This window comes from Trachinotus anak, unplaced genomic scaffold, assembly GCF_046630095.1.
Source record: "Trachinotus anak isolate AG129_WGS33_773 ecotype Australia unplaced genomic scaffold, CSIRO_AGI_Tana_v1 ptg000010l, whole genome shotgun sequence".
In the NCBI taxonomy this organism is placed as follows: domain Eukaryota; kingdom Metazoa; phylum Chordata; class Actinopteri; order Carangiformes; family Carangidae; genus Trachinotus; species Trachinotus anak.
This window is the reverse complement of record NW_027273861.1, coordinates 26,480,942-26,507,310: the sequence shown is the minus strand read 5'-3', so window position 1 is coordinate 26,507,310 and position 26,369 is coordinate 26,480,942. Positions and strand designations below refer to the sequence as shown.

Genomic DNA, 26,369 nt, shown 5'->3' with positions numbered 1-26,369 from the left:
AACAATGTACTTATTGTTATCATGCGGTAACATAAACATAATGTTACTTGCTCTTAGAAAATTCTTTAAAAAAAAGTGACATTGTTTTATCCCACTAGCACTCGGTTCAAGAATTAGGAGCTTGCACAAGTTCTTCTCTTATGTTATTGCAGTTGAGTGAAACCTCATTCACATGTGCTGAGCAACAAGCTGCTGGCTCTGCTGCTGGACAGTCAGTGACTGATTAACTAGAGCAGCAGTGAGTGAAGTATGAAGTGAGAGAGAAAGAAAAGATGCTGAAAGTGTGAGAACATAAAAGGTAGTGTTTGTGTGTGATAGAGAGAGACTGAGGTGGTAAATGATTAATGCATGAGCAAATAAATGTTTTGTTTTCATGTGTGCGTCTATGTTTGTTCAGCCACAGATGGCCAGGCCGTGCTCATAAAGGCACAACTCAACTTGGAAAAGTGACAAAGGGAAAATGTCTCTATGCTTTACTGTGATTGTTGTTCCACTAAGGTTATTACAAGCTTTCACATTCAATTTTTGTTGTTTTTCCAGTTCAGAGGAATTGTTTCCTTGGTGATAGTTAGAGAAATTAGAGAAATTTTCCTTTCCTTTATTTAATAAAATAAAAATTAAATTTGTCAGTGTTCTTTTCAAACCTGTAGCGATGGTTTGCAGTTCCATTTTGTGATCGGAGGAGTTACAGAGTTGTGTATCGTGGCAATAAATTCCTTAAGCTTTAACGTGTCATTGCTCAAAGGAACCGTGTTAGACCTCAGTAAAGACCACCAGGAATCTGCAGTAGAAGTGAAAGTGAAGGAAAATACATTCATATTTACAGTTCTGTCATATTCACATTCGTACACATTCCACAATGCAAAAAGGAGAAAATCATTTCTGGTCATTGGTCGAGGGATTTCAGTAAATCTCAATAAAGACTTTTATTTATTTTTTTTGTACCAAAATAGGCAGTTAGAGCAGGGATAAATATTATAATATGTTAGATATAGATCCATCTCTGTAATAGATTCTTTGCATCAGTGCTTTACTCTAACAGACAGTGGCATGGTCCCCTGGCTCAAAACACACAGCCAGAGTCGTACAGAGAGTCCGGTTCTGTCAACTGACAAACACCACTGATCTACTCGATTCGTACAGAGGATTATAGCTGGACAGAAATTTAGTTTAGCTGAACATTCTGTGAGGAGATATTAAAGCTTTCAAAACACGAGTGGTCAAAACTATTTATTATTTGGCTCTAAGAGCTACTCTGCTGACAGAACAGTCTCTCTGTACGTCTCTGGTCTCCAGTCAGCTTGGAGGAGTCGCCTCGGGGTTGAGGGTGGACATGGGAAGTGGTTGGCTGACAAGGTCCGTAGGGGGGCTGTGTCACCAAAAGCATCTTGGTATCTCGAATGTTACACTTGACAACAGAGATTATTGTCATTCGTCATTTCAGTTTCACCCCATTTGTAAATTCACTCTCTTTTAGCTGTTTTTGGTCTCCACCAACACCTGCTAAATGCTCCACTACGTCTGTCTCTAACTGTGTCTGCCTACTGTTTGGGGCTGAGCGGCGAGTGTGCAGTGGGATTTCAGAGTTTCTTTTGCTGAAAACAGCTGATGAGAACAGTGACAGAGAAACAAAACAGAAAAGCTGCAAACAGCTCAACAGGAAGTGAGTTGAAACTCTACAAACACTACACTAACACAAACACTACAAAGCTCCATCGAGCCGAGCGCAGCTGCAGATTCAGATGATAATTCTCTGTAGGTTCATCACAATGAGCAGTTATTACATTATTTTCACATTGTTGATTGTTTGATACATTGTTATTATAAAAATATTAATTTTAGCCGCTTTCAGGAAAAAGCTAAATCGTTATTTTTGTACCCCTTTCCCAGCAGAGGGTTGTGTCTTCTGTCTACTTTATGCATAGGAAGATCAAATGTTTGCCCAATTTCCACAGCCTGCGACGCTCCACTTCTCTTCTTCACTGGAATTAGTACATTAAAGATTTCGTCTGGAGTTTTTCTTGTAAACAAACAAAAGTGATGTTGACATTCACAGCTGATCCTGCCGCCAACTGTCGATCAGAGGTATAGCATGAAACCAACGGCAAGATGCATGATCCAAACAAAACAGAGACCCAGTGGTGAAATCTAAAATTATTCAGCACAACATGTAAATTGACCTGATAAAAAGAACATGACAATTAAACCTCTGCAGGGCTGAAAATGATAAAGAGAAGAAAAAATGTTTTTAAGCTAGTTTTCACATAGCGAGGATTTTTTTTTTCGTGTTCACTGAAAGTAAAGTTTAATGTATTATGTGACTTGAGAAGTGAATTAGCCGACCACTACAGCCAACAGATGTACAAAAGCAACGGTCACATGACTGACAGAAGCTGCATGTTGTAGTACCTACAAAGTGGGAACCTGTGCCTCAGAATGAAACGCTCACTGCATTTGAAAGTTAACGATAAAAACTCTACAGGGCACATTTAAGTCCACAGTAATGACTGGTGCAGTCTGTGGAATTAAAGTAGTTTAGCCCCGTGAAAACATTGTTTTTTTTGGGGCAAACTGTAGACACCTGTGGGATCATGAAAGCACCTTTGAAGATACAACACACTGCTGGATGATGGGTAAAAAAAAACCATTTCGATTTTTTAGGTTTGTGTAGGGAATGCTGTTTGACCAAATCACAAAGTAAAGTATTGAGCCCTGCGGTCACAAATGGCACTAGATTCAGGTGGCTTTCATATGTCCTTGGACTGATGGCTCAAATAAATCCAGCATGAGAACAAAACTGTGTCCTGCAGAGCTAATTCAGTAGCTGGCAGGAGCTTTCACCAGAGGGGTGCATCTGATGTCTTTAACCACTCAACAATAGCATGACATACAGCAAATGGGATAACTGCAAAAACCTTTTACCAAAAAAATGTTTGCTGACCTCTTCAGCACCTTCAAACCAGCATAATAAGTCAGTGAATTAGCTGAAGGAGAAGTGAGTGTCTCACATATCCATCAATACCAGAAACACTGGGACGGTATCAGCTCTGTCACTAAGATGCTTTTAAGAAACCAGCCCTCATTAGTGCAACTACAGTGAGAAGGAAAGCTCTAACGATGATGCTGATGATTATGATCGTGATGATAGTGTTGATGAAGAAGATGATACACTGTTGCTCAACTAATGTCACACTGTGAGTGTGGAGAGGAGAGGGGGAGAGAAATGAAGGCATGAGAGGAGGAGGAGGAGGAGGAGGAGGAAGGAAAGGCAGAAAAACGCTTGTAGGATGAAGACTTGAGTTTACAAACCCAAGTTTCTTACACTGAGGATCTGAACCTGTATTTATCAAACAGCTAAAAGTAAAATTTTGGACATAAGGAAACAAAAAACATTAATCATTTACTTTAATTCCATTTGTCTTGAAAATGAATTGATTAAGTATTAATTAATTAAGTACTTGTTAATGCAGTTAACGAGTAATTGGAGGGATTGTACAAAACATTATTGGTCATGATGAGCAATATGTTAACTTAAGCAATGTTTAATTCAGAGCAGGGTAGTTTCAGCCTGTTATGTGCATTTGATTGGAACATTTAATAGGATTTTACACCACTTTTCCTTCTCCTTCAGGCAGGGCTACAATCAACATGAACAAAACTGCAATCAATCAATTTCCACCTGTCAGTGTGGCACTAAATTCTACTTATTATCTGTTTTCCTTTTTATCTTTGTTTATTTGGTTCTATCTGATTTTATGTCTCTGATTGTGAAGACCTGTATAAATATGCTATATGAACAAACTTGGCTCGTAGATCATCTACCAGCTGCACAACTTCCCCACTGCTCCTGTTTGTTTTTGGTTTTCATCACAACCAATTTCCCTTTATTCTATCCACATTTTTATATTTATATATAATAAATATATTGGGCCATTGGAGATATTAAGGATTGGAAGGATAAAATAATAGTTTTTAATGAGCCTGAACAATGAGGCAAATGTAGTGTAAATCCCTGTCTCCGATTGGCTGCTCCCGCTCTGAACATTGATGTGATTAATCATGTCATCACTTGAGAGCTGCTTTAACACAACATTGTATTTTACCCTAAAATAACAGCTGTGCCTCCAACACCTGATCTTTTACCATGTAACTTGGGTACAATCTCCAACAAGTGCATCATGCTTTACAGCTCTACATCACACACAACCTAGAATGGGCCTCCAGCTAGCTCTGAGAAGAAGCTAGCTGGGTATACTCAGTACGGACATCAGGGCAGAGACGAGCTCCTAGTATCTACATTTCAGTGCGCAATTGTTGTGGGCTCAGAAAAAGTGACATAGTCTTGCTTTAAAGCTTCTGATAAATTCATAAACATGTCCTAATCTTTACTTAAAGAGAATTACTTTCTTACCCCTAAATTGGCTCTTACAACAGTTTTTAAGTTGATAAATATAGGCTCAGGGCTCCAGCTGGGCTCATGTGCTCAGTTTCTTTTTGGCTTACCAAAAACAAACTGGTGACAGAATACACTATACTTTGTTTATTTTAATGCAGTCGAATTGAGTTTTCTAATTAGGTTTTTCCTTGTTACAATAAATATTAACAAGTGTTTCAATCATAGAAATCCTAGATTACTTCTGATATATTTTCTTGCTACACCTCTAAACAGCAATTATACTACAGTTTCATTTTGACCCTTTAAACCAAAATGTTGGGGCACAGTATAAAGTCTTCACCTCATATCTAAAGTCTGTAGACAGTCTGGAGCGAGGGATGAGATATGAGAGAAAGACTGAAAAAGACAAGAAAGAGAGAAACAGGAGCGATGCCATGAGGAAAGACAGACAGACAAGGAGGGAGATCAAGATTTTGTCCCAAAAACATGCTCTTAAAGCTACAGCGTGCAAAAGTCTGCCTCTTGGTGACAATATTATCATTACAAACCCATACATGAATGCATTACCCTTCGTTAATATGAAAACAACAACGACAACAACAATAAGAACAACAATAATGAAATCAAATCAGATAATGGTACATGTCGCCTTGATTTGAACCACCTCCTTAAACATTAAGGAACTGAGCTGTAGGAAGATCCACCAATAGGCTGCTGGACAGACATGAGCTCCTCCCTCTTCAGGAAGTAGCAGTCCCAGATAGTCCCAGCCTCATTCGATTTTATGTGCTTGTGTACGTCTGTGTGTGTGTGTGTGTGTGTGTGTGTGTGTGTGTGTTCGTAGTGATGTGCGTATAACAGAAAGAAAGAGAGAGAGGAAGCAGGCTGATAATAGAAAATCAGAGAAGTAGGAAGTATTGAAGGAGTGATGTGTGTGTGTGTGTGTGTGTGTGTGTGTGTGTGTGTGTGTGTGTGCGCGTGTGATCATGGAGTATGTGTGTGTTTATTCAGAGTCGCTCCTTGGTTGGTACCCAGATGTAAGGACCAGACTGCTCCTCTATGATCTGCTTCACCTGCGAGAACACTTCCTCTAGAGACGAGCCCTGGACTATAGCTGCAGAGAGAGAGAGAGAGAGAGAGAGAGGAGTGAATGACCAAAGGATATCTTAAAGAACATTTACCAAAACATACTGTTGTGTGTGTGCTTGCGAGTAACTAACCAGTGAAGTACTCTGTGAACTCCTGCTCCAGTTTGACCGCTCTGTCGTAGGTCTTCCTCCCCTGCTCCTCAGTGAAACGCTTGTTCATCTCTCTGGAGAGACAGATGAGAGACGCAGTATAAAGGTTCAGAACACGATTCCAAAACATCTTTTTCATGAATACGAATCCTGAAGAACCCCAATGACCTCAGAGTGAAGTGCTGAACACTTTTATTACAGTGGTGAGTGAATGAGAAAATAAAACAACCAGGCTGCAGTTAACCTACAGTATATTGAAGTTAGCTGTAGACAAAAAAATCGGTAGGTCAGTAAAAGAAAGTATTCGTCCGTTCCAACTCCTTAATGATGCTATTAAAACAAACAACAATATTAAAGAAACTTATACAATCTTCTAAATGTCTAAGACCATGTGATATAGACAGAAGCTCCAGAGGAAGCTGCTACTAAATGAACGTTACTAATGTCACTTACAGGATGTTGTCGACGTTGCGTGGGCTAATGAAGATAGCGATGGGATGGAGGCCTGCCATCTGGAGACGCTTAATCGCATTCCCTGATACATCCAGTATGCAATGTTTACCCTGGTAGAGAGACATAGAGTCAGACAGAGAGAGAGAGGATGAGACAATTCTGTATTCAGTCCTCTATCGATCCCTTCCTCCTGTTTCTTCTGTCCTTCATTTAATTTGTCCTCTCTCCTCATATTCTCTTTTCCATGCGTAATGTGTCTCACCTTGTCAGCGACTTCTTTGACAGACTGTATGCTGGTTCCATACAGATGGTTGTTATACTGCCCAGCCTCGATGAATTTATGCTCCTGGATCTCTTGCTCCATGAGCTCTCTGGAGGACATGAAGTGGTAATCTCTGCCGTCCACCTCGTAGTCTCGTCGCGGCCGCGTTGTGTCTGAGGATCAGAGGTTTCATTCATTCATTCATTCAATGTTTATTTAGGATACAGGTCAAGGGGTCGGGGGTGGGGAGGTGGGGGGGGGTAATAATGATAAGATTACAAGATAATAATGTTCTTGTAGCCTCTTGAGACCTGAAGCAGCAGCTTCATGCTGTCGTCATAAACCACTGTGAGACTCCACATACTGTCTTTTCTGGAGCAAGGGCCAAAGGTGGGCAGTAAACAGTCGGGTACAAAGAGCTTTAAAAAGACCAGACCAGGGTATTATTTAAAAACAAATATGATCATATCAGGTCCCTTCTATTACTTTTTTTATGACACTTTATTGCATTACTAATTTTGAATTTTGTGCTGTGTTTATTAATGTGTCAAGCTGCGTGTATTTCTACAAAGGCCCAACTATCAACCGGTGTCAAAAACTAGCTTGGATTTGAAGTGTTGAGGTATTTGGTCAAAGTTATGTACATTTCCCTATACAAAAATCATTAAAATAGTAATAATAAAAAAAATTAGTAATGTATTTTTATCACAAACTCTTTATTTAACTCCTGTACATCTTTAATTACATATTTTATATTATAGCTTATAGGATAAGGTAAAGATGGAGGTGTTCCAGCTCCCTGTTCACCTCTAAGAAACTTTTTTGAAACAAAAGTTTCTCAGGTTTTAAACTTTAAAGAAAATGAAATATATTTTCTGGGTTTATTAATTTAATCTTTTATTTGACCTTTAACTTTAAATTCACAGCTCTTTTCTTCAGCAGATCCCCATTTTACAGTTTCATTTTATTTCTAGTCATCTCCTCAAAGTGTCTGAGAATACTGACAGGTAATAAAAATGTGATAAGACTGCAGTAGGTGCCTGTCTGTCATATTCTCCTGACATTTGTACTTTAAGCTAAAACTAAAAGAAGCTAAACATCTACTTTAAGTGAGGTCATAAAAATGTGCTGAGACGTATAGATCAAAATTCACTGCAGGCTGAAGTGTCAGCGTTCATTCCAGCATCGTAAACATGATTTTATAGTTTTCATTATGTGAGTGAAGGTCACACACGTCTCAGTTTCTGTGTTTCTGTGTGTTTTAGAGGTCGCTACTCAGATCATGCAGTCCAGAGACTCACGTGGGACACAGGAGCCAAATTTATCAGGGAACTCAGAGATGAGGTCATCGTTGATCCGATCTTTCATTGGTCCAAGCACGATGACTGGCCGCGTGTAATTAACTAAAAGATGACAAACAGAACCACATTAAGACACACAAAAATACACACAGCAAGTTTTGCTAATTTTGCTTAATGTCTGGCTGCATGTGTAAATTAATGTGTGAATGCAAAACTTAAAGTTGGAAAAATCTTACAAAGTTTGGCTGCATATATACCTGAAGAGTTTTACTCTACAGATAAAATATGTAGCATAGAAGTATTTGGTTTTTATCAAATCCATGTGCAGAGCTGTGTGTTGCTGAGTGCCATCTGTAACTATACTTCCACAGACTGAGCAACATAAATGGAATCAAATGAACCTTGATATGTTTGAGTTAGGCACTGACCTTCCTGCTGCATGACAGGCTGGTATGTGAGCAAGGTCTCCTCCTGGCCAGCTGATTGGACAAACAAAAATGATGGACACATTTAGAGACGCAGTGGACGGGATTATCGACATCAAAACACACCCTTTTCTACTTTTGACTAGACTTCTGCAACAGCTCTGGAAAAGCAGGCTGGAGAAGCAGAGAAAGCTAACTTGCACACACACACACACACACACACACGCACATGAAATCACAATAATCACAACGCACAAATACACATGTGCATGTATGCATGACACTCCCACAAGGACACACAGAGAAACACACACACACACACACACACACACACACCAGCAGCTACATTATGTAGCTGAGGTTTCAAATAAAAGTAAAAAAAAAAGAAGTAGAGTGAGCAGTGGAAAAGAGAGAGAGAGAGAGACACACACACAGAGAGACAGGGAGAGACAGAGAGAGAGACAGAGAGACAGGCAGAGAGAGAGAGAGAGAGAGAGTGAGAGAGAGAGAGAGAGAGAGAGAGGGTCTAGACTTACAGGAACTACTCTCACTATCGCTGGTGCCAGAGGTTACCAGCTCTGGAAGGACAAGACAGGTCAGAGTCAGCAACACACACACATACAAACACACAGATACAAAGAGACACACACACAAACATTTACATTCTTTCTAGATCACACAGTCACTTACACACTTTAAATTATAAAAAAAACACAGTCAGCTGCAAAGTATATTTTAGTCCATTGTATGCATTGTACAATCCCCCCCAAAAGCCTGTGGGCCATGGCCAAAAGTATATGGACACCTAAACATTACAGCCTCCGCAGGACAACATAGTTTTGGTATTTCTCCTGTATTACATTACGAAAGGTAAAACAAAGTCCAGAGAACTCATCTGAAAAGTGGAATGTTAAAGAAATTCAGTCCTGCACTTTCGTGAAGTCAGGAGACTGGTGAGAAACAAATAAAACAAAAAAAAAACAAAAAAAAAAAAAAACAGAGAATCAGAATCAGAATTGAAGCAGTGGAGGTCCAGATATTCTGACCTCAAAAACACTGAACACTCTCTCACCTCCTGAATGTCCTGTTCTGTCAACCCTACACCTCCAGTTTGTAATGCAGAATTTTACAAGTCTCAAACTGAGATGACCAGAAACAACAGTGCATGCTTCCTTCTTACTTTGTCAGAGAAAACCATTTGCTGTGTCATTAACTGTGGTGCAGTTTGCATTTACCACTGGAGGAAAAGAGGAGAAGCCCAAATCACATCTTTATGTGTACATGTGTAAAAGAGCAGCGGTGAAAGTAGCTAAGTATATTTAGTCAAGTTCCAGTACAGTTCTGAGGTACTTTTGGTTTCGTTGAGTATTTTCATTTTATGCTACTTCCACTCCTACTCAGCAGAGAAAAAAAAACTTTTTACAAATAAAAAACCTATAATGAGCATGTGAAATACAAGGTATTGCGATAAAGTAGTAAAATGTATATAACATGATTAAAATCAAAAGCAAAAGAGAGCAAAAATGAACTCAACAGGTTATGTGGCAACACAGAAAAAAAGAGGGAATTTAAAACAAAAAACACTATAAATTTTGAAGATATAAACTTGATTTGTCCAACTCACAGCCTCAGGTAAAGTTCTGAACCTGTTTTTGCACAAGGGGAGGACTGATACTCCTGATACTCCATCTCTTACATTTGAAGCATTTTGTTTTTTTGGACTTTTGGTCGCTGGCTGACTCGCGACTACACTCTCTGTATGTTGTCAGATCTTATTGAACTGAACTGTCGTGGACAGTGACCTCAAACATGACACTGTCCACCTCAGTACATCCCTCTCCATCCTGTTGCTCTTCCTCCTCCATCCAGGAACAGGACTGAGGAAGAGGAATTTAAAGGAGGAGCTGGAGTCACACGTACTGACCAGCAGGTGTCACTGATGGAGAGAAAGACCTACCTTTGTCATCCTGGTCCTGCAGAGAGAGGGGGAGAGAGAGAGAGGGGGAGAGACAGAGAGGGCATTAATCATCATACCCAAGACGATCATAACAGTATCTTGACTGTCATCAGCAGAATCCCCATTTGAAAGCTCAGGGGCTCTCTATTCCTCTCTCTCACACACGAACACTGTCGACTAATTGCAGATTTCTCAAAGCGTTGCGCCAGGGGATACGACGTGCGTGATCATTTTTAATTATCAGCTCTTCACCATGCAGAGTTGCTGATCGCAGAGTTGCTGATTCACGCGGTGCGAGGAAAACAGAGGGCGAGTGAGAGAGCAAACTGGCAACACAGTGATATCAATAGCTTGTGTCAGACCCGTGTGTCAGCTCTCATCATCGCGCTGTGTGAAGTGTGATTAAAGTGACGTCGTCGCCTCGCATGTGAACTCAGGGAGGAACTTTCCAGATCACAAATATCACTGTAATAAAATACTAGTTCGTGGACTCGTACTTAAGGTTTAGTTAACACTTCTCCTCTTAACAGGTGGAGAGGCTGTCACTGACAAAACAGACTTTTTTAGTCAGGAATTCTTCAACTCACTGATGTGGTGATTGGACAACAAATTAGTCATGTACATTGTGAACATTGAGGCTTTTTAACAACGTCAGACTTTTTCCTCCTGATGGACCAGTGTCATAATTCCTACAGCTGCTGGAGGTTTGTGTCAATTCAATGCAAACAAATGCTTCTGGGCATTTGCTGAAACAACTGATCGACTATAGTTTTTCTTAGGATGACTCTGCTGTCTCTGTTGAAGCTGCTTTTAGGTGCCGTGCTGCACTTGGAATACATTTTCAGCTGTTTCCACCTCTCTGCTCTTAATTAAACATTTAGCTGCTTTTAGACCTGTGCTGCAGTTTATTATTTTAGGTTGACATTTTATTTCCTTGTTTTAGGCTCAGTGGTTTATATAAAGCACCTTGAATTACCACAGTCAGAGTTTTTATCTTTATCTTTACTTGGAGGTAAACAAAGTTATACCAGAAATCCTTACTCTGCAATGACCTTATTTATCAAATAAACAAACAAATACAAATAAAATGTACAATACAAAGATCTTGTCCTGCAATAACCAAACAAACATAATGTGAGTTTTCTTTAAATACTGGAATAAAGATTATTTATTGATGAATTATAATCTTTGACATGATTAGTTGTTGGGACCTAATAGTAAGTAAGCTTAAAAATGATGAATAATACAGTTAATTCTAGTTTTGTGGACAGGTGGAAAAACACTTTCCTCTCCAAACAACACAATCTCAAACCTCCTCCTGCAGCTTCTTTAACAGCACATCAACACATTCTCATTGAATTTTCTTCTGAGAACTGAAGCGCACTGAAAAGCTGTTTTTATATGGTTAAGTTTTATATGGTATTAATGTAAAATAAGGTTAAACTTTTTTTTCCAGCAACAATCTTTATTCCTAATGTTATGTTTGAAAAGGGAGACATGTTATTTCTTATGACTTGAATGTTCTGCTTCCTAAAAAGACTGTAGAGCCAGTTGATGTGGTTGATGGTTTCCAAAATTCCAGCAGGTTGTTGATATATTTTTTTTTTTTGCTCATCCTGGCTTTTGTGGTCCTTTAATTGAAACGTCATCTGATAGACAGTGTGACAAATTGCTGCTTTTGATACAGTTAGTGGTTTCTGTGTAATTAACCCTTAAGTATTCAAGCCCTTTCGAAGACTCCTAAATTGAAGGTTGATATGATAAGTCACTGCTCACCGATCTGTCCTGAGACCTCGACACTCTGACCGTCTTTAACCTCGACCTCTCCTTCTTCTCTGCCCTGTGAGAAGTAAGGACAGGGAAAAAGAACATGAAGAAAAATACTGTTAGAGGACAGCTGCAAACTAAGACAGGATGTGAAAGCAACAGTCAGTAATGGTAGCTGGTGACAAGCATGTAGAGCAACATTTGCATTAAAAAAATTCTGAAACCTCATGTGACCTCTCTGTAATATTCAGACGTTCTTTCATCCTTCAGTGGTTTAGTTTCAACACTTCATCATGCTTTAAGCCTGTGAGACGCTGCCTACACAAGAGTAACTGTTCACAGTAAAATAATGGTGAGTTTGGACTCTATTTGTGAAAGGTTTTCTCTCCGAAGATCAAAACTGTGAACACAGAATCATCATGAGGTATTTTAAATATTTGGCTCCCTGAAACCTTCACCTGGCATCCAATGTCTTCTCACATCTAAAAATATACAAACAAAAGCCAAAATATCACACAATATCTCTTCAATCAGAATTTAATCAATCAGCCTACAATATTGGAATTATTTTTGAGCATCACCATGAGTTATGAAATTTAATATCCAGATATTATATAACTTGACAGTAAAGAGGAGACAGGATTTTCATGCCCACTATTCTGAATGGGCTGTGATTACCTCATAAGAAATGCAAAGGGACAAGAGACAGCGACAAGAACAAACTACGTCAGCCATGGGATAAAAAGACATTTTCCCCTCAAAGAGAGTCTGCCTGCTCCTGCTACAGAGACATTTTTGTCCCCTAGGTTTAAATTTAGATTTGTCACTTCCTGTGCAGGACCATTTCCTGCTGCTGATCATATTCGCTGCTTGAATTTCAAATAAGGTGAATCTCCACGGTATCAGTCAAGGGACCTGTTTCTTTCTTTAAGCCTCATTTTATAATTTAGGCCGAACAGTCAGATCGGTGTTTTTGTACAAAAGTCTTACATAAAGTAGCTTTTAGCCTCCTAATGTGTGTCAACAGCCAAATGACTGTCACTGAAAACAAACCAGCGGCATTGTGGAGCGCAGGAGAAATGAGTTTAATAACTAAAGGAAACAATCCCAAACAAACAGCTCAGCTCTGAACAATACCATCACCAGAGCATGTTTACACTGCATCAGCAAATTAGTTGTCTTTACTTTTTACTCTCATTAGTCCTCTCCTCTCTTTTTCCTTCTTACAAAGAACATGATTAAAATGTAATTTCCAAGCAAAAACTATTGGTTATTTTACTTGAGAAAGAGAGGAGAGGGGAGTGAGGAGAGGAGAAGAGAGGAGAGGAGAGAAGAGGAGAGGAGAGGAGAGGAGAGGAGAGGGGAGGAGAGGGAGGAGAGGAGAAAATGAAGGAGAAATGAGGCAACAAGAAGACGATGAAGAGGAGAGAAAGGTGTAGAGAGGAGGGGCTGCAGATGAAACTGACAGAGTAAGACAAGAGGAGAAGGAGGAGAGGAGAAGCAGGAGAGGTGGATGAGAGGATAAAAAGAGTAAGAGGAGATTAGGACAAGAGGAGGAAGAGGAGAAGGAAGTGAATACATGGACAGATGTAGAGGAGGGAAGAAGGAAGGTTAGGGGGAGGAGAGGATGAGGTAGAAGGAGCAAGACAGAGGATGGTAGGAGAAGAAGAGAGAGGAAGAGGGCACCAGGAGGAGAGGTGGGGTAAATGAGGAGGAGAGAAGGGGAAAAGTAAAGAGGACAGGAGGAGGAGAGGAGCACAGAAGCAGGGGGGAGGAGGAGATGTGGAGGGGAGAATGAGAGTGGAAAGAGGAGGAGGGGAGGGTAAGGGAGGAAAAGAAGAAGGCAGAGAGAAGGCCAGGACAGGTAGAAGAGGAGAAAAAGAGAGAAGAGGAGAATAGGAGAAAGATGGCAGGAGGTCAAGACAAGGAAGGGAAGGAGAGGAGAAGGGAAGGAGAGGAGGGCCAGACAGAGGACAGTTGAACAGCCTTTATCAAAAGACCGGCTGCTAATGTCATTAATTAACTTCATATTACTCAAACCAAATCAGTCAATATAACAACAATTCAATATACTGTTTGTTCTAATGTCTGGTATTTTAATGCTTCCTCTGGAACCTGAACCTCTGGTGGATACATTCCAATATCTTCTTTATTTCATATTATAAAACCTCAGCCTACACTATGTCTTTTACTATAACACATTTATTCTATTACCCCTAATGCACCAGCCTCTAACACCCCAGACTCTCAGCCAGCCTCTATTCTTCTAACACCTCAGTCTATTAATACCCCACCATCTACACCCTGTGTCACAGTCTCTACATCCATCCTGCACATCTTCTATTCACTTACACCCACTCATCCTTGTTGCCTCTAATCCCTCCTTCCCTCTTTCACTTATCCTCTGTCATTTTAACACGCCCTCACACTCCCTCCTTCCATCAACATCTGTCTGTCACCTCCTCCACAGTGGAGGGAGACAGAGGTTAGAGGAAGGAGCATTTCTCTCTGTCCACCACAGGTTTACATTCAGCAGATTCTACTTGATGATGATGATGATGATGATGCTTGCAGGGTTATGAGCCGACAGCAAAATGTCACACCAGCGTAAAGTGAAACTAATTTGAAATTGCGAAACTGAAAAGCTGAAATCAAAGGTGACATGATGTTGTCTGTGCTCAATGTGGCACTGGTTAGACAAAGACAATGCCCAGCATGTGTTCATCTTATCAAAGAGCTTCTACTATAACTGTGTGATTCAGATCTTATCCAGATATGCAAGATCCACTCACTAGCTTCCTTTATTATCTCAAGGCCTTCATCAGTGGATAAAGTTTGCTCAGCTGTCATCACATAATCTACACGATACAACATCCACTTATCGTGCTAGATAACCTGACAACAAAGCCAGCTCCACAGCAAGCGAGCATACTCCATCCACTGACGAAGACTGAGAGATGTGGTGGACCTCGAATTGAGATTACTATGTCAAACTACTTTCCCTGAGGTCAGGAATGACCTTTCACTCTTAATGTTATTTCATATCATTTTTTCATTTCTTTTTTTTTCTATATATTGTTGAGAACGGAGGAGGATTTAAGAAATACAAGCAGCACTTCACATCACTCAATTCCTGTGGAATTGTTTTTTTATTGTTTTTTTTTTGGCCTTTTAGTGCCTTTATTGGATAGGTCAGTGAGAGACTGACAGGAAAGTCAGGGAGAGAGAGGGGATGACATGCAGCAAAGGGCCGCGGGTCGGATGCGAACCCAGGGCCGCTGCCTTAATGGTACGTGCTCTACCAGGTGAGCCACCGAGGCGCCTCCAACTCCTGTGGAATTGTTAATATGAAGTATGTACAGCAGTGTTAATGTTTGGCATCTGGCTCTGAACTTGTTGCTCCCTCGCCAAGCTCAGGACAGCTGCGAGCAGGTAACAATGATACCAACTGTAAACACACTGTAGACTGGGATCTAGAGGTGGATGCTGGGGTGGAGGTGGGGCTAGCTACATGCTGCATAAAGAGCAGCAGCGTGTGGAAGCAGGAAACAGTCAGCAGAGCACTGATGGCTCTCATATTGATCACATCAGAGATTGATAGAAGATGAGACAGATATGTAGCAGGGAGAGGAGTATGCTCTGCCAGCTGAGTGGCTGAACTAGCTCACATGTTTCACATCAATAAATGAAATGAGAATCAATAATATCAACCGCCCACTCCCGTCAGAAACCCTTTGAACTCTGACCTCCTGCGGCTGGGGATGACCCCGACTTCGGGGCAGTTTGGGGGCGGGGGGCTGAGGTGACGGGCTGGCCACCACTCCTCTTCGCCAGCGCTGCTCACGTGGAGGATATCCCCGAAATGAAACGGCAGGGCCTGATTGGGCGTGCTCAGATCTGACGCACTTCCATCGTAGTCGAACAACGCCCTGCAGACAAACAGTTTCACATTAGACACGAACATTTAGAGCAGTGACACAACTTCAGTGTGTAGACCCAGTCTGCTCGAGGGGGCAGAGACAGATTACACATGAGTGATAATTTAGTTACACTAGTGAATAAATACATTTAATTTTGAATTGTTCTAAATATGAAAATGCACTTTACAGATTTTATTTACAGAATATTTTACAAATATTGACCAAAGAATTGAGTGAAAAAATAAAAATTAAGCACTTAGAAAAACAAATCAGAACACCTTCTCACAACTGCTGACAATTCTATAACTATAATAAATGCTGTTGCAGTCTATACAGCTGAGGACTGCTTACCTACACTAGTACAGGTTATTTATGACCTTGTCACTGTGTAGATGCCTCTGTGTGTGTGTGTGTGTGTGTGTGTGTATGTGTGTGTGCAATTGCATCTGTCTGTGTGTATTTATGTGTATTTATGTGCCACTGTTGTGTGTTTATGTATGTGTGTGTGTGAGTGTGTTTTGTGTCTGAATAGTGATCTGTCTCTGCGACCACAGAGCTCCAAACCCATCCAGAGGGAAAAGACCTGGGAAAGTAGGCCAGCAGTGTGTGTGTGTGTGTGTGTGTGTGTGTGTGTGTGTGTGTGTGTGCGTGTGCGTGCAAAGGAACTAGAGCTGAAATAACAGGCATCCCCTAAAGTCCCTTCTGCCTTCATCAATAAAACAGAACAGAGACAGAGAAGGAAAAACCAAGAGGGAAAATCAGAGGTAGAGACACAGACACACACACACACACACACACACACACACACACACACACACACACACACACACACATACAAAAAAACCCCACCAACTTATGTTTTATTGATTTTAAAGATGATGAGTGAAAGATCCACATAGGACATTATATATTTATCTGTCTGGTAAAAATCCATCAGTCTCCGTTAGAATGGACTGGACATGATGAACTGGGATCTTATGACCAGAGAGTCAACTTCAACACTGTGATGGTACCTGAACAACAGCTGCAGCATATTGAATTTATTATTTATTTTATAAAGGAGCTTTACTGAGTTATGATTGACAATGTGTAAAAAGAGCACATATTCAACTACATGCAGGTCATACGTAGGTCTGCTGTATCAGCAGCTGCACAATATCAAAGTTGTTTCTGTTTTATCCTAAGAAATGAAAATGTTCCATACAGTAAAAGAAATCAGAGAAAGAAATGGCACGTGAAAGGTTACAAGATCCACTGTAAACATGAAGCGCAGGCTTGTGTTTACAGTCGTGGATCCACAGATACACACAGTAAAGGGCAGCTGTCAGGTGTGAGAGTATAAATAACCTTTGTTTCGTTCATAATGTCACTACTTCAGAGTCACTGCTTCAAGAAGAAAATATAAAAACGATTTAACGATTTTGCAGCCAGCAGGTTGAACTGATGGATCGTCTGTAGTATTATTAACGCAACAGCTACTGTATGTACATGTAACTCTAGATCGATCACCTGTTCTCAGTATTACACTCAGTTTCATTCAGTTTGATGTGGGAGCCTCTGAGAGCTCAGTACTTGCCTTAAGGAACACACATTAATTAGTCAAGTGTGTAATTGTTCAGACAGGCTTGAATCCAGTGTAAGTGTGTGTGTGTGTGTGTGTGTGTGTGTGTGTGTGTGTGTGTGTGTGTGTGTGTGTGTTAACCTGTGGAAATATACTTGCGGAAAGTTTAAACATTAAACACTATGTAGGTGCTGAGTTTACACATGCAGCAGCCTACTGCCAACACTATATTGCAGTTTACCTTTGCACTGAGTATTTCCACATATCTTCGGCAATAATTTGAAATGTTCTAAGAAAGAAACAGCACGTGGAAGGTTACAGGATTCACACTGTAAAGTGTAAGGTTGCATTTACATTAGTGGGTGAGTAAAGGGCAGCTGTCTGATGTGAGTGTGTAAATAACCTTTCCTGTCATTATTCCATAGAGTTCATGGTTTAAGAAAATATAAAGTAAATCATATATGTTCCATGCATCCCAAAGGACAATGCAGCAAGTCAACTGATTGATTACAGTATGAAGGCCACAGCTATGTAAACGTAGCTCTCAATCAATTACCTGTTCTCAGCATTACAGTCATTATAAGTCCTGTGTGGGAACCTCTGAAATCGAATTACTCGAGTCAAGGAACACACATTAATTACTAGTAAGTGACAGAAATAGGTAGAAACATTTTACACCAGCCTTTTTTTTCTGTGAGAATTGTGTGATATTGCTTCTCACTAAATGCTCATACAGTATTACTGCTTTATTTCAGAGGTGAAAACACAGGATGAAAAAAGCTGCATGATAGTGTTGTCTAATACAAAACAGTAAATTATAAGTCAAGTCAGTTTCATTTGTATAGCCCCAAATCACAATTTTTCTCTTAAAGGGCTTTAAAACCTGTACAACATATGACCTCCTCTACCTTAACACCTTTGAGTCTGATCAGGAAAAAAAGACCCTATAACAGGACCAAGGAAGGAACTTCAGACACACTGAGGTATAGATATGTATTATTCAGTATTACACAGTAATATGATAACTAGTCTTTTATCAGTGCTGCAATATTTTCCCCTACCATAGAAACTATTTATCACCGTACTCAAATAAAAAGGCCCACAAGCAATTTAAAAACATTATATTCAGTTCAAGAAGCTGATAATCTGAAGGGTTCTTTAAATGCTTTGAAACTGATCTGGACCACAGACCAGTGCAGCAGGGACTGACATCGTTTCTCACACAGGCCTCAACCCCACAATATGATCAGCGCATCAATGTTAAAATGTATCAGTTAGGATTATGGACTCATTTACTTTCAATCTTCTGATAACAGAAGAATACAAACATATAAAGTGACACATTTATTTATGCAGCTACATAAATAAATATATGTATTACAATTTTAATATAAATACTAAAATACGTCTTTTACAGAATCTAAATCGTACCATGTTGTTCTAATAGTGATGGGACTTTATCTTGTTACCATTTATCTTGAGCCGTGCCAGCCTTTATTTTCCAGGAGGATCGAGGTGATGAGCAGTGAAATATACAATTACAGTGTCGAGCCATAGAGTGTGTTTAAAATAGAACCATAATGGTGTGAATGTAAAATGAGGAGAGGAGGAAAGAACACACACACACACACACACACACACACACACACACACCTCAAACAAAGGACAGTAATACATACCGTATGTCACCTTGCTTTCCTCTGAGGAAAGGTTGGTCTGTCTTACATATTATACACTTGCATATGACGTACAAACACCCCACCCATCACATATACACACACACATGTATGTACGTGCACGAACACACAAAGCAGCCCAGAGCCCCAAGGTGTCACGCACCAACAGCCTCACCCTGACCATCATCACTTCTTGTCAGAGGCTTCTTTTTTAATATTTGCATGCTGATTGGTCATTTATAGGCAGCAACTGGATACAGGAACTTCTCCTATAGTGATTTATTATGTGAGTTATTAGAGGGTGGGGGGGTTACTACATTATTCTATATAACCTTGAAATGATCCTGGCCAGATTTTAACTCGATTTGGAGGAACGTTGTCATTAAAATTCAAGATGTAAATTGATTATATTACAGGGGGTGTTATGATAATTGCCTGGCACATGGGAGTTTCCTTATTAAATCTATGATTATACAGTTGTCAGCTGTTCTCTTGGTTTAAGTTCGATGTGGTTTTAGCCATGCTGGCAGTGAGGCTCTAGGAACGGCAATGTAGACACACTGTAGACTGAAATATCTCAACAACTATCAGATGCATTACCATGAAATTTTGCACAGACATTCACCATCCCCTGAGGATGACACCGACTGACTTTGGTGATCCCCTGACTTCTCCAGACCCACCGGCAGGTTGGCATGTGTGGTTTTGTGTGAAATGTCTTGGCAGCTTTTGGACATATTGCTATGAAATTTGGTGCAAGCATTCATGTGAACTTAGTGACTTTTCCCCTCTTGCCAGCATCAGATCAAATTGTCATTTTGTCCAATACTGTTTACTGTTTATGACAAAATACCTCCTTAATGATATAACATTCCGAGCAGCCTCAGCAGTTAACATATTATATATCATACCTTAACATCAGCATGTTCACATTGGACTCTTAGTGTTTTTCTCATCTGTTTGTTCACAATTGATTTAAGCAAAAGAAATGTTGCGTATTTAATGTCTTTCTTTGAATATCTGAGCATGTTGATCCATGCAGGGAATTAGGAGCTTTCTCTGTTAGATCACTGACTCTTACAACAGTTATAGAAAAACAACCATTGCTCTTTTTCAGTGGCATTGATTGTGTTTTCCTGTGAAATAATTTTTCTGCAACTTTGTTTCTGCTCTTTACACCAGGGCACTCATGGAAAGATTGGAAACTACATCAAGCTAAATGAACTTCAGCTTCATTATTATTGCATCATTTCACTCAGATGCATCATTTGTAAACACCCTCATGCAGGTTTCTTCTGATTTAATCAAATGAGGAGTGGACACACTTAAAAACTAGGGGGTGCAGATTTAATTTATGCTAATAATAATCATGCCTTTGGGTGACTACTTAAAAATTTAATAAGGGTGACGGCAAGCAGCTGCAATGTCATGTTCCTTCATGTTTTAATATTGAGTCTTCAGTTCACAATGGTGGGTATGCCAAGTAGGTCAATACAGCTTTTGCAAAGTATTGTGGGTCAATTCTGTCCCACTTTAACAAACTCTCATAAATGAAATTGAATGAAATAAAAAGCAGAATCATATTTCAGTGAGATATGAATATAATGAGCTTGTTTCCCAGATAAAACAGATAAATCTCTGACACTTGTTGGACTAAAGCTCCCTGCGATTGGAAATCTTGTGAGCTGATGGAACAAAGTTTCAGGAAACCCCGATGGCCACACAATTAACGCTTTACTACATCATCCTCACTACATGTCCAAATAAAGTTATTCTTCATGGAACCACACCTTCCACACATGTGGTATGATTCTATTGGACACTTAACCCTAAACATTAAATCACAATTCACGTTATCTGCCCTGCTTAGAGAAGAGTTACTCGCCCTGACACTATGAGACACTGACTGTTTGTTATGGCTATTTACTGCCTCAACTGGAGGCTCAGCTTATCATTCGTGCATAAGGTCCGCACTCCAACCTTGGTTGCCATGGTAACTGCTGTCTGGGGATGACCAGCTGGATGGTATCAGTGTTTTTCAGCCACACTAAAGACAAACAATGAACTATTGCTTTAAGGGCCTGCTTCTAAATGACCTGTGTGCTCCAAGGCCTGATTCTACCTAAAGACCTGGTGAGGGAAAAATCCCTTCTCATCCCCAGATGGCTGAATGTAACCTCTGGCCTCTGGCCCCCTGTACTGACTCTGACCTCGGCCCTACTCTGTTTTGTGAGTCAGTCTATGTGAGAGTGTGTGTGTGTAGTTCAAGGTGAATGTCCCAGCTGCTGCTGCTGTTGCAGCCTTTTCCTTCCAGCCAACTTGCACACAGTTCAGGTCACATGTTCCTTTCATGTATAATACTTGTCAACTGAACTTTTCTCTGAGTTTCTAAGCTTTTTTTTTTTTTTTTACAAATAAAAACACATGAGACAGTGAAGCATACAGTGAAGTGACTCACAAAAAAAATCTTATTTAGTTTCCTATCAATCAATCATGGTTTGTATGCACTTCTGTGACTGAGGAAGTAACTGGGATCTTAATGTGGTTTAGACACAGAGAATCATCTTTGTTTTAAAATGATGTACAGAGTTCAGTGAAGATTCAACTGGATGTCATCCCAAATGATATAAAACACCCTCCTCTCAGTCTGTGTTCAGGCCATTGTTTGTTAAGGGTTTAGCTGCTCACATAACTCCCACTGTCTGCCTGTATTCACAGAGAGTGATGAAGGTTTTTCTCTTTGGCAGCTAATGTTAGCATTTAAGATAAAATATTGTGTTTTTGCATCTAAGAATGAAATATACAACTAGAAAAAGGTAAATCCGGTTCGCTTTTGAATCCACATCACTGATAGAGACTATGGCTGATATTTGCTTTTAGACAACTTGTTTTGAAATAATTTCCATTAGCAACTAAAAAAAAATGTTTCCTTGTCTCCTTAAAGCCTATCCAGTGGATTCAGTCATTATTACTGTTAGAGCCGCTTCACCTGGCTTTGTTTTCACATTATTGATCTCCCAAGAGCTCCAATGTGACTTATCTGGACCTGCTGACCTAGTGTTTAATCAATATTTCAAATACTGTGATTCTTGTGAAGAAAGAATCTTAAATACTGCCTCTGGGGAGGGAGGGGTGACTCCGAGAGGACTGATCAGCCAGGACAGGCGAGAGCAAGAATGACACAGAGACAGAAGGACACAGAGAGAGAGAGAGAGAGAGAGAGAGAGAGAGAGAGAGAGAGAGAGAGAGAGAGAGAGAGAGAGAGAGAGACTTGACAGGTGAAGGACGTGTTTGTATGCGAGTGTGAGACAGTATTTGCTGGACAATCTAATTGTGATTCCAGATGTGATAACCTCTCTTTCAGTGTCACACACACAAAATGTAAGAGTAGACAGCTGAGATAAGACCTTATAATAGTTGTGTCACATTGAAGGACACTGGACAATCAGTCACCTTTGTCTGCTCTGCGTGTGCGTGTGTGTGTGTGTTACCTGACGTAAAGTGTGCGTTTCTGTGTGGAGCGGAGCGACGTGGAGCTGGAGCTGACACTGCTGGTCATCATCTGTTCCCTCAGGTCATGGATCTTCGCCTCGAAACGACTGTACTCTACACACACAGAGACACACAAAGAGGACAAACGTAGTTAGACACAGGAGAATTTAGATGGCAGGCTTAGCTTTAATGCACTGGCAGAGGTCTAATCATTTTCCATCTTCCTACAAAGTCCTTACAAAAATAATCCTTTCATCTACTACTTAAATATTTACAGAGAATCTAATTTAAGCTCCTTTTAAAGGTACCTGTTGCTGCACATTAGAAGCCGCTGAGTGACAGTAATTTTTATGCTTCAATCACCTTTGTTCAGAAACCACATTACTGTGCATGGATCAAAGACAAGAGCGGCTGCATGAACAAACAGCCTAAAGGTTGGAGCAGGTTTATTCACTGTGTTAACCACATCTCCCACAAATGTCTGTCGTACAATGAGCACACGAGTTTCTTTTCCATGTTCAAGTGCAGAAAAGATCCTATCAGTGCTGGATTACACTGCTCAGCTACAAACACACAACTCTCAGTTTGTGCACACACACACACACACACACACACACACACACACACACACACACACACACACACACACACACAGACACACACAGACAGACATGCAGATGCGCACACACTGAGCTGTCAGCAGATTCTCTACAGCTGTACTTTAACAGTCTGTTAGATCTGAATATTAACTCCTGTTAGATCAGATCTGATCTATGTCAATAACATCAGTCACCACACACCTACTTACACAATCACACACAGCTCTAGACTACACCACTGAAAAAGACCTCACATTCTACTAGAATAATATTTCAAATACTGATTTTTTTTACTGATATTATTCATAAAACTGCTATACTTATACTTATTATATTTTAATAGAAGCAATGCATCAAATAACAACCTGAAAACCATGTGATGTGTACATTTCCAACAAAACGTATGAGCTGTTGCAGTTTAGTTGTGCACAGTAGTGTACAGTATCTAGGAGACAGGGTTGGTGATTCACTTGTCTGGAACCAGGTTATCAATGACATTCAACCATTTGTTCCTTCCAACAACTAATAAAACAGTTTTACACTTTACAAGTCTATCATACAATCAATGACATGAATGTCTATCTTTGCGTGAGAAGGACTGACATACTGCAGCACTGTAAACCTGTGTCAATGCTGTCATACGTAGCAGCCAGACATGTTAAGACAAATCTGAGTTCAGCTGCTCACATGTGATGCTGTAGGTGGCAAATAGGCGAGTATGCACTGAGCACGAGCGTCACATTATACATGCACACTGATTTCACACAGTGACGTTCGAGCAGCTCAGCAGTGGTGTGACACAGCATCACTGGTGCAGCACTTTTAAGGAGTCGTTGGGCTCATGTTTTTCTGTTTGGCTGATATGCTTCAGATCTATGGAAAACAAAGTTAAAAGTTAAATTTAGCAACTTAGAGATCAGGGAAACAAACAGGATTTGCCAAATAATGGTCAAATTAGTTTCCTGTCACATTTTTACCCTCGAACGAAGCACTGTGATACTATAGCCTCAACATGTCAATCTATTTTTCTTCTTAAACCTGTAAAAAACCACAGATTTATGTGTTGATACTGTGCAGAAATACCAAATGAATTTTCAAACTCTGCTTTTAGTTTAATTGCTGGGAAAAACCGTGTCATACATATCAGCTAAATGACAAGTAGTAAATTGCGAGAGAGCAACCAGTTGACCAATCAATGCAAAGAGCAATAATTTGCTCAAACACTCAGCATGGAAGCCCTGTGCTTTGCTACACGCAGCAAAAACACTTTAGTTTCTAACCCATTTTTTTCTAGTGGCCATAAAAATGTCATTGTGCCTCTTTAATTATAAATGTACATTATTTATGAAAATGCACAAAGTGGAAAAACAAATGATATAATGTGCTCTCTGATGCACAGCCATGGCTTTTAGGATGATAGTTTTCATCCAGCGGAAAAAGTAAAAATAACCAGCAGGTCGCTGCCTCAAAAGGCCAGTGAAATGTGGTGTTTTTGATTCGGAGTGGCTGCGTGTAACAGCAGATGTGTGCTGTAATAAATCCTCACTGACTCTCTCCTAGTCTTCTTAACACCACACAGCTTCCCAGAAACCTCTGAACTAACACACAGATGACAACGCCGCTGGCAATAAGCCTGAAAAAGCCCCTCTGAAGGATGTCCCTGTCTGTGTGTCCCTGTGTGTGTTTGTGCGCGTGTGTCCCTGAACCATTACTGTGGACTAGAGAATCTAATTAACCCTGAGTAATTCAATCATACTCGAGGTACACACGGTCAAGCGCTCACACACATATGCACGCACACACACACACACACACTCACACTCACACCCAGAGCTGGAACCTGCAGTATCTCCTGATAGTTTTTCCTCTTTTTCTCCCCATGTCTGTTTTCCTCTCCCTGTTTACCTCTCGACAAACACAATCAGCCTTTAAACGCTGTCAGAAACCAGCCTACAACACCCAGATCTCAGCTCTGATTTCCCCGAAAGCGTTCATTAATCCAACACACTGACACTCAAGGGCACAAACAACTAAACTGTACTAAAGCAGCACAAAGTCACGCAAGTCTGAAATCACTGAAATACTAAGATGAACATGATCTGTCGCTCTGTTTTCTAGAGCGCTTGTGATGTTCTGTAAAAAGGACTATGAGAGATTTTATTGATGGAGGTCAGGGAGATTCACCTCCGTGTGTCCGGTATTTACTCTAACATAACGCTGATGTGCAGAAAACATGAACTAGGTTTGATTCATGCCAAAATCAGAGCGCCACACTTTACATAGAACCAAACCAGCCCCCAATCTTTCTATAATAACATGAAAATCAGGTGCCCTTTCACTCAAACTTTCATTACTCGCTTTAACCTTCAGTATTTTCATTGCTGACCTCAGTCTAGCATTTTTAATCTTAGCTCTAATCCTTTATAAATTGATGGATTAACAATTTTATTTCTGTGGGATTCCCTGGACTCACCGGAGTGATCAGAATTACCAGATACTGTACAAATTTTCACATCATAAGCATCTAACTGTCCCTGTCAACATGCATCGCCTCCATACAGCATTATGGGATTAAGGGTGAGAGAGGGAGAAAGACAAACAGAGACAAGAAGAGAGAGAGAAAAGAAATGATGGGAAACAGATTGATGGCTGTGATAAGAGCTTTGATGTATTTCAGCCCAATCACATCGATATAGTGAGATAAAGAATAAAGAGACAGTGCTAAAACAATGGAGACAAAGACTCAGAGACACTGAAGAGCTGCACAGAGATGCTTTGTGATCTATAAAGCAAAGTCTGTGTTGCAGCTAAGATATTAGTGTTACTGAATCCTGAACAGAAAGACAAAGCCTGCACTGCCAGGGCTGCAGCTCTGATCATTTTCCCTTTTAAGACCAAAGCTGAGAGCTACTGCTGTGAAGTCAGAGCTGTAATCTTCATTAGCTTTATCTTGAAAAACAAATCCTGCAGCACATCTGAAGTATCAGAGTAATTCACTTCAGTCAGTGGAGCAGAAAAAAGTGAGACTGTTGATACTAAATCACCCGTGTTTCCACATCGCTGTTAATCTCTTTCACTGTGAGAGTCATTAGACTAAAGACAGCATAGGAATCAACATGTTAATGCAGCATCACTGGTCATTAGAGACATAACGCAGTGTTAGAGCCCCACAGACTCACAAGATCAGGTTTGTTTTTATTAAGCCTCCATTAGCTTTACCATCATTCCCCCAAAAACACCCAGAACTAAAGACAGTGGTAAGGGTTAAAATGCCACCTATAGACACTGATGCCAGGATGTTACCAGAGGCAGGATGTTAACA

The 26,369-nt window shown here is 40.2% G+C and overlaps 1 protein-coding gene across 8 annotated transcripts in view; it reads right to left on the bottom strand.

Moving 5' to 3' along the window:
• Nucleotides 1-893: 893 nt before the first annotated feature.
• Nucleotides 894-26,369, bottom strand: part of LOC139626199 (discs large homolog 1-like protein) — a 105,659-nt gene continuing 80,183 nt past the window's right edge. For 7 of the 8 annotated variants that reach the window (XM_071486471.1, XM_071486473.1, XM_071486474.1 and 4 more), the window contains 11 exons: nt 22,448-22,562; nt 15,546-15,728; nt 11,809-11,872; nt 10,033-10,048; nt 8,612-8,653; nt 8,079-8,129; nt 7,651-7,752; nt 6,350-6,522; nt 6,088-6,197; nt 5,617-5,708; nt 894-5,510 (listed from right to left, as the gene is read on the bottom strand). In XM_071486471.1, coding sequence (XP_071342572.1) covers nt 5,404-5,510; nt 5,617-5,708; nt 6,088-6,197; nt 6,350-6,522; nt 7,651-7,752; nt 8,079-8,129; nt 8,612-8,653; nt 10,033-10,048; nt 11,809-11,872; nt 15,546-15,728; nt 22,448-22,562 — 1,055 coding nt within the window. In that variant the 3' untranslated portion in view covers nt 894-5,403. The remainder of the gene's footprint in view (nt 5,511-5,616; nt 5,709-6,087; nt 6,198-6,349; nt 6,523-7,650; nt 7,753-8,078; nt 8,130-8,611; nt 8,654-10,032; nt 10,049-11,808; nt 11,873-15,545; nt 15,729-22,447; nt 22,563-26,369) is intronic. The other variant, XM_071486472.1, reaches the window with a different exon arrangement.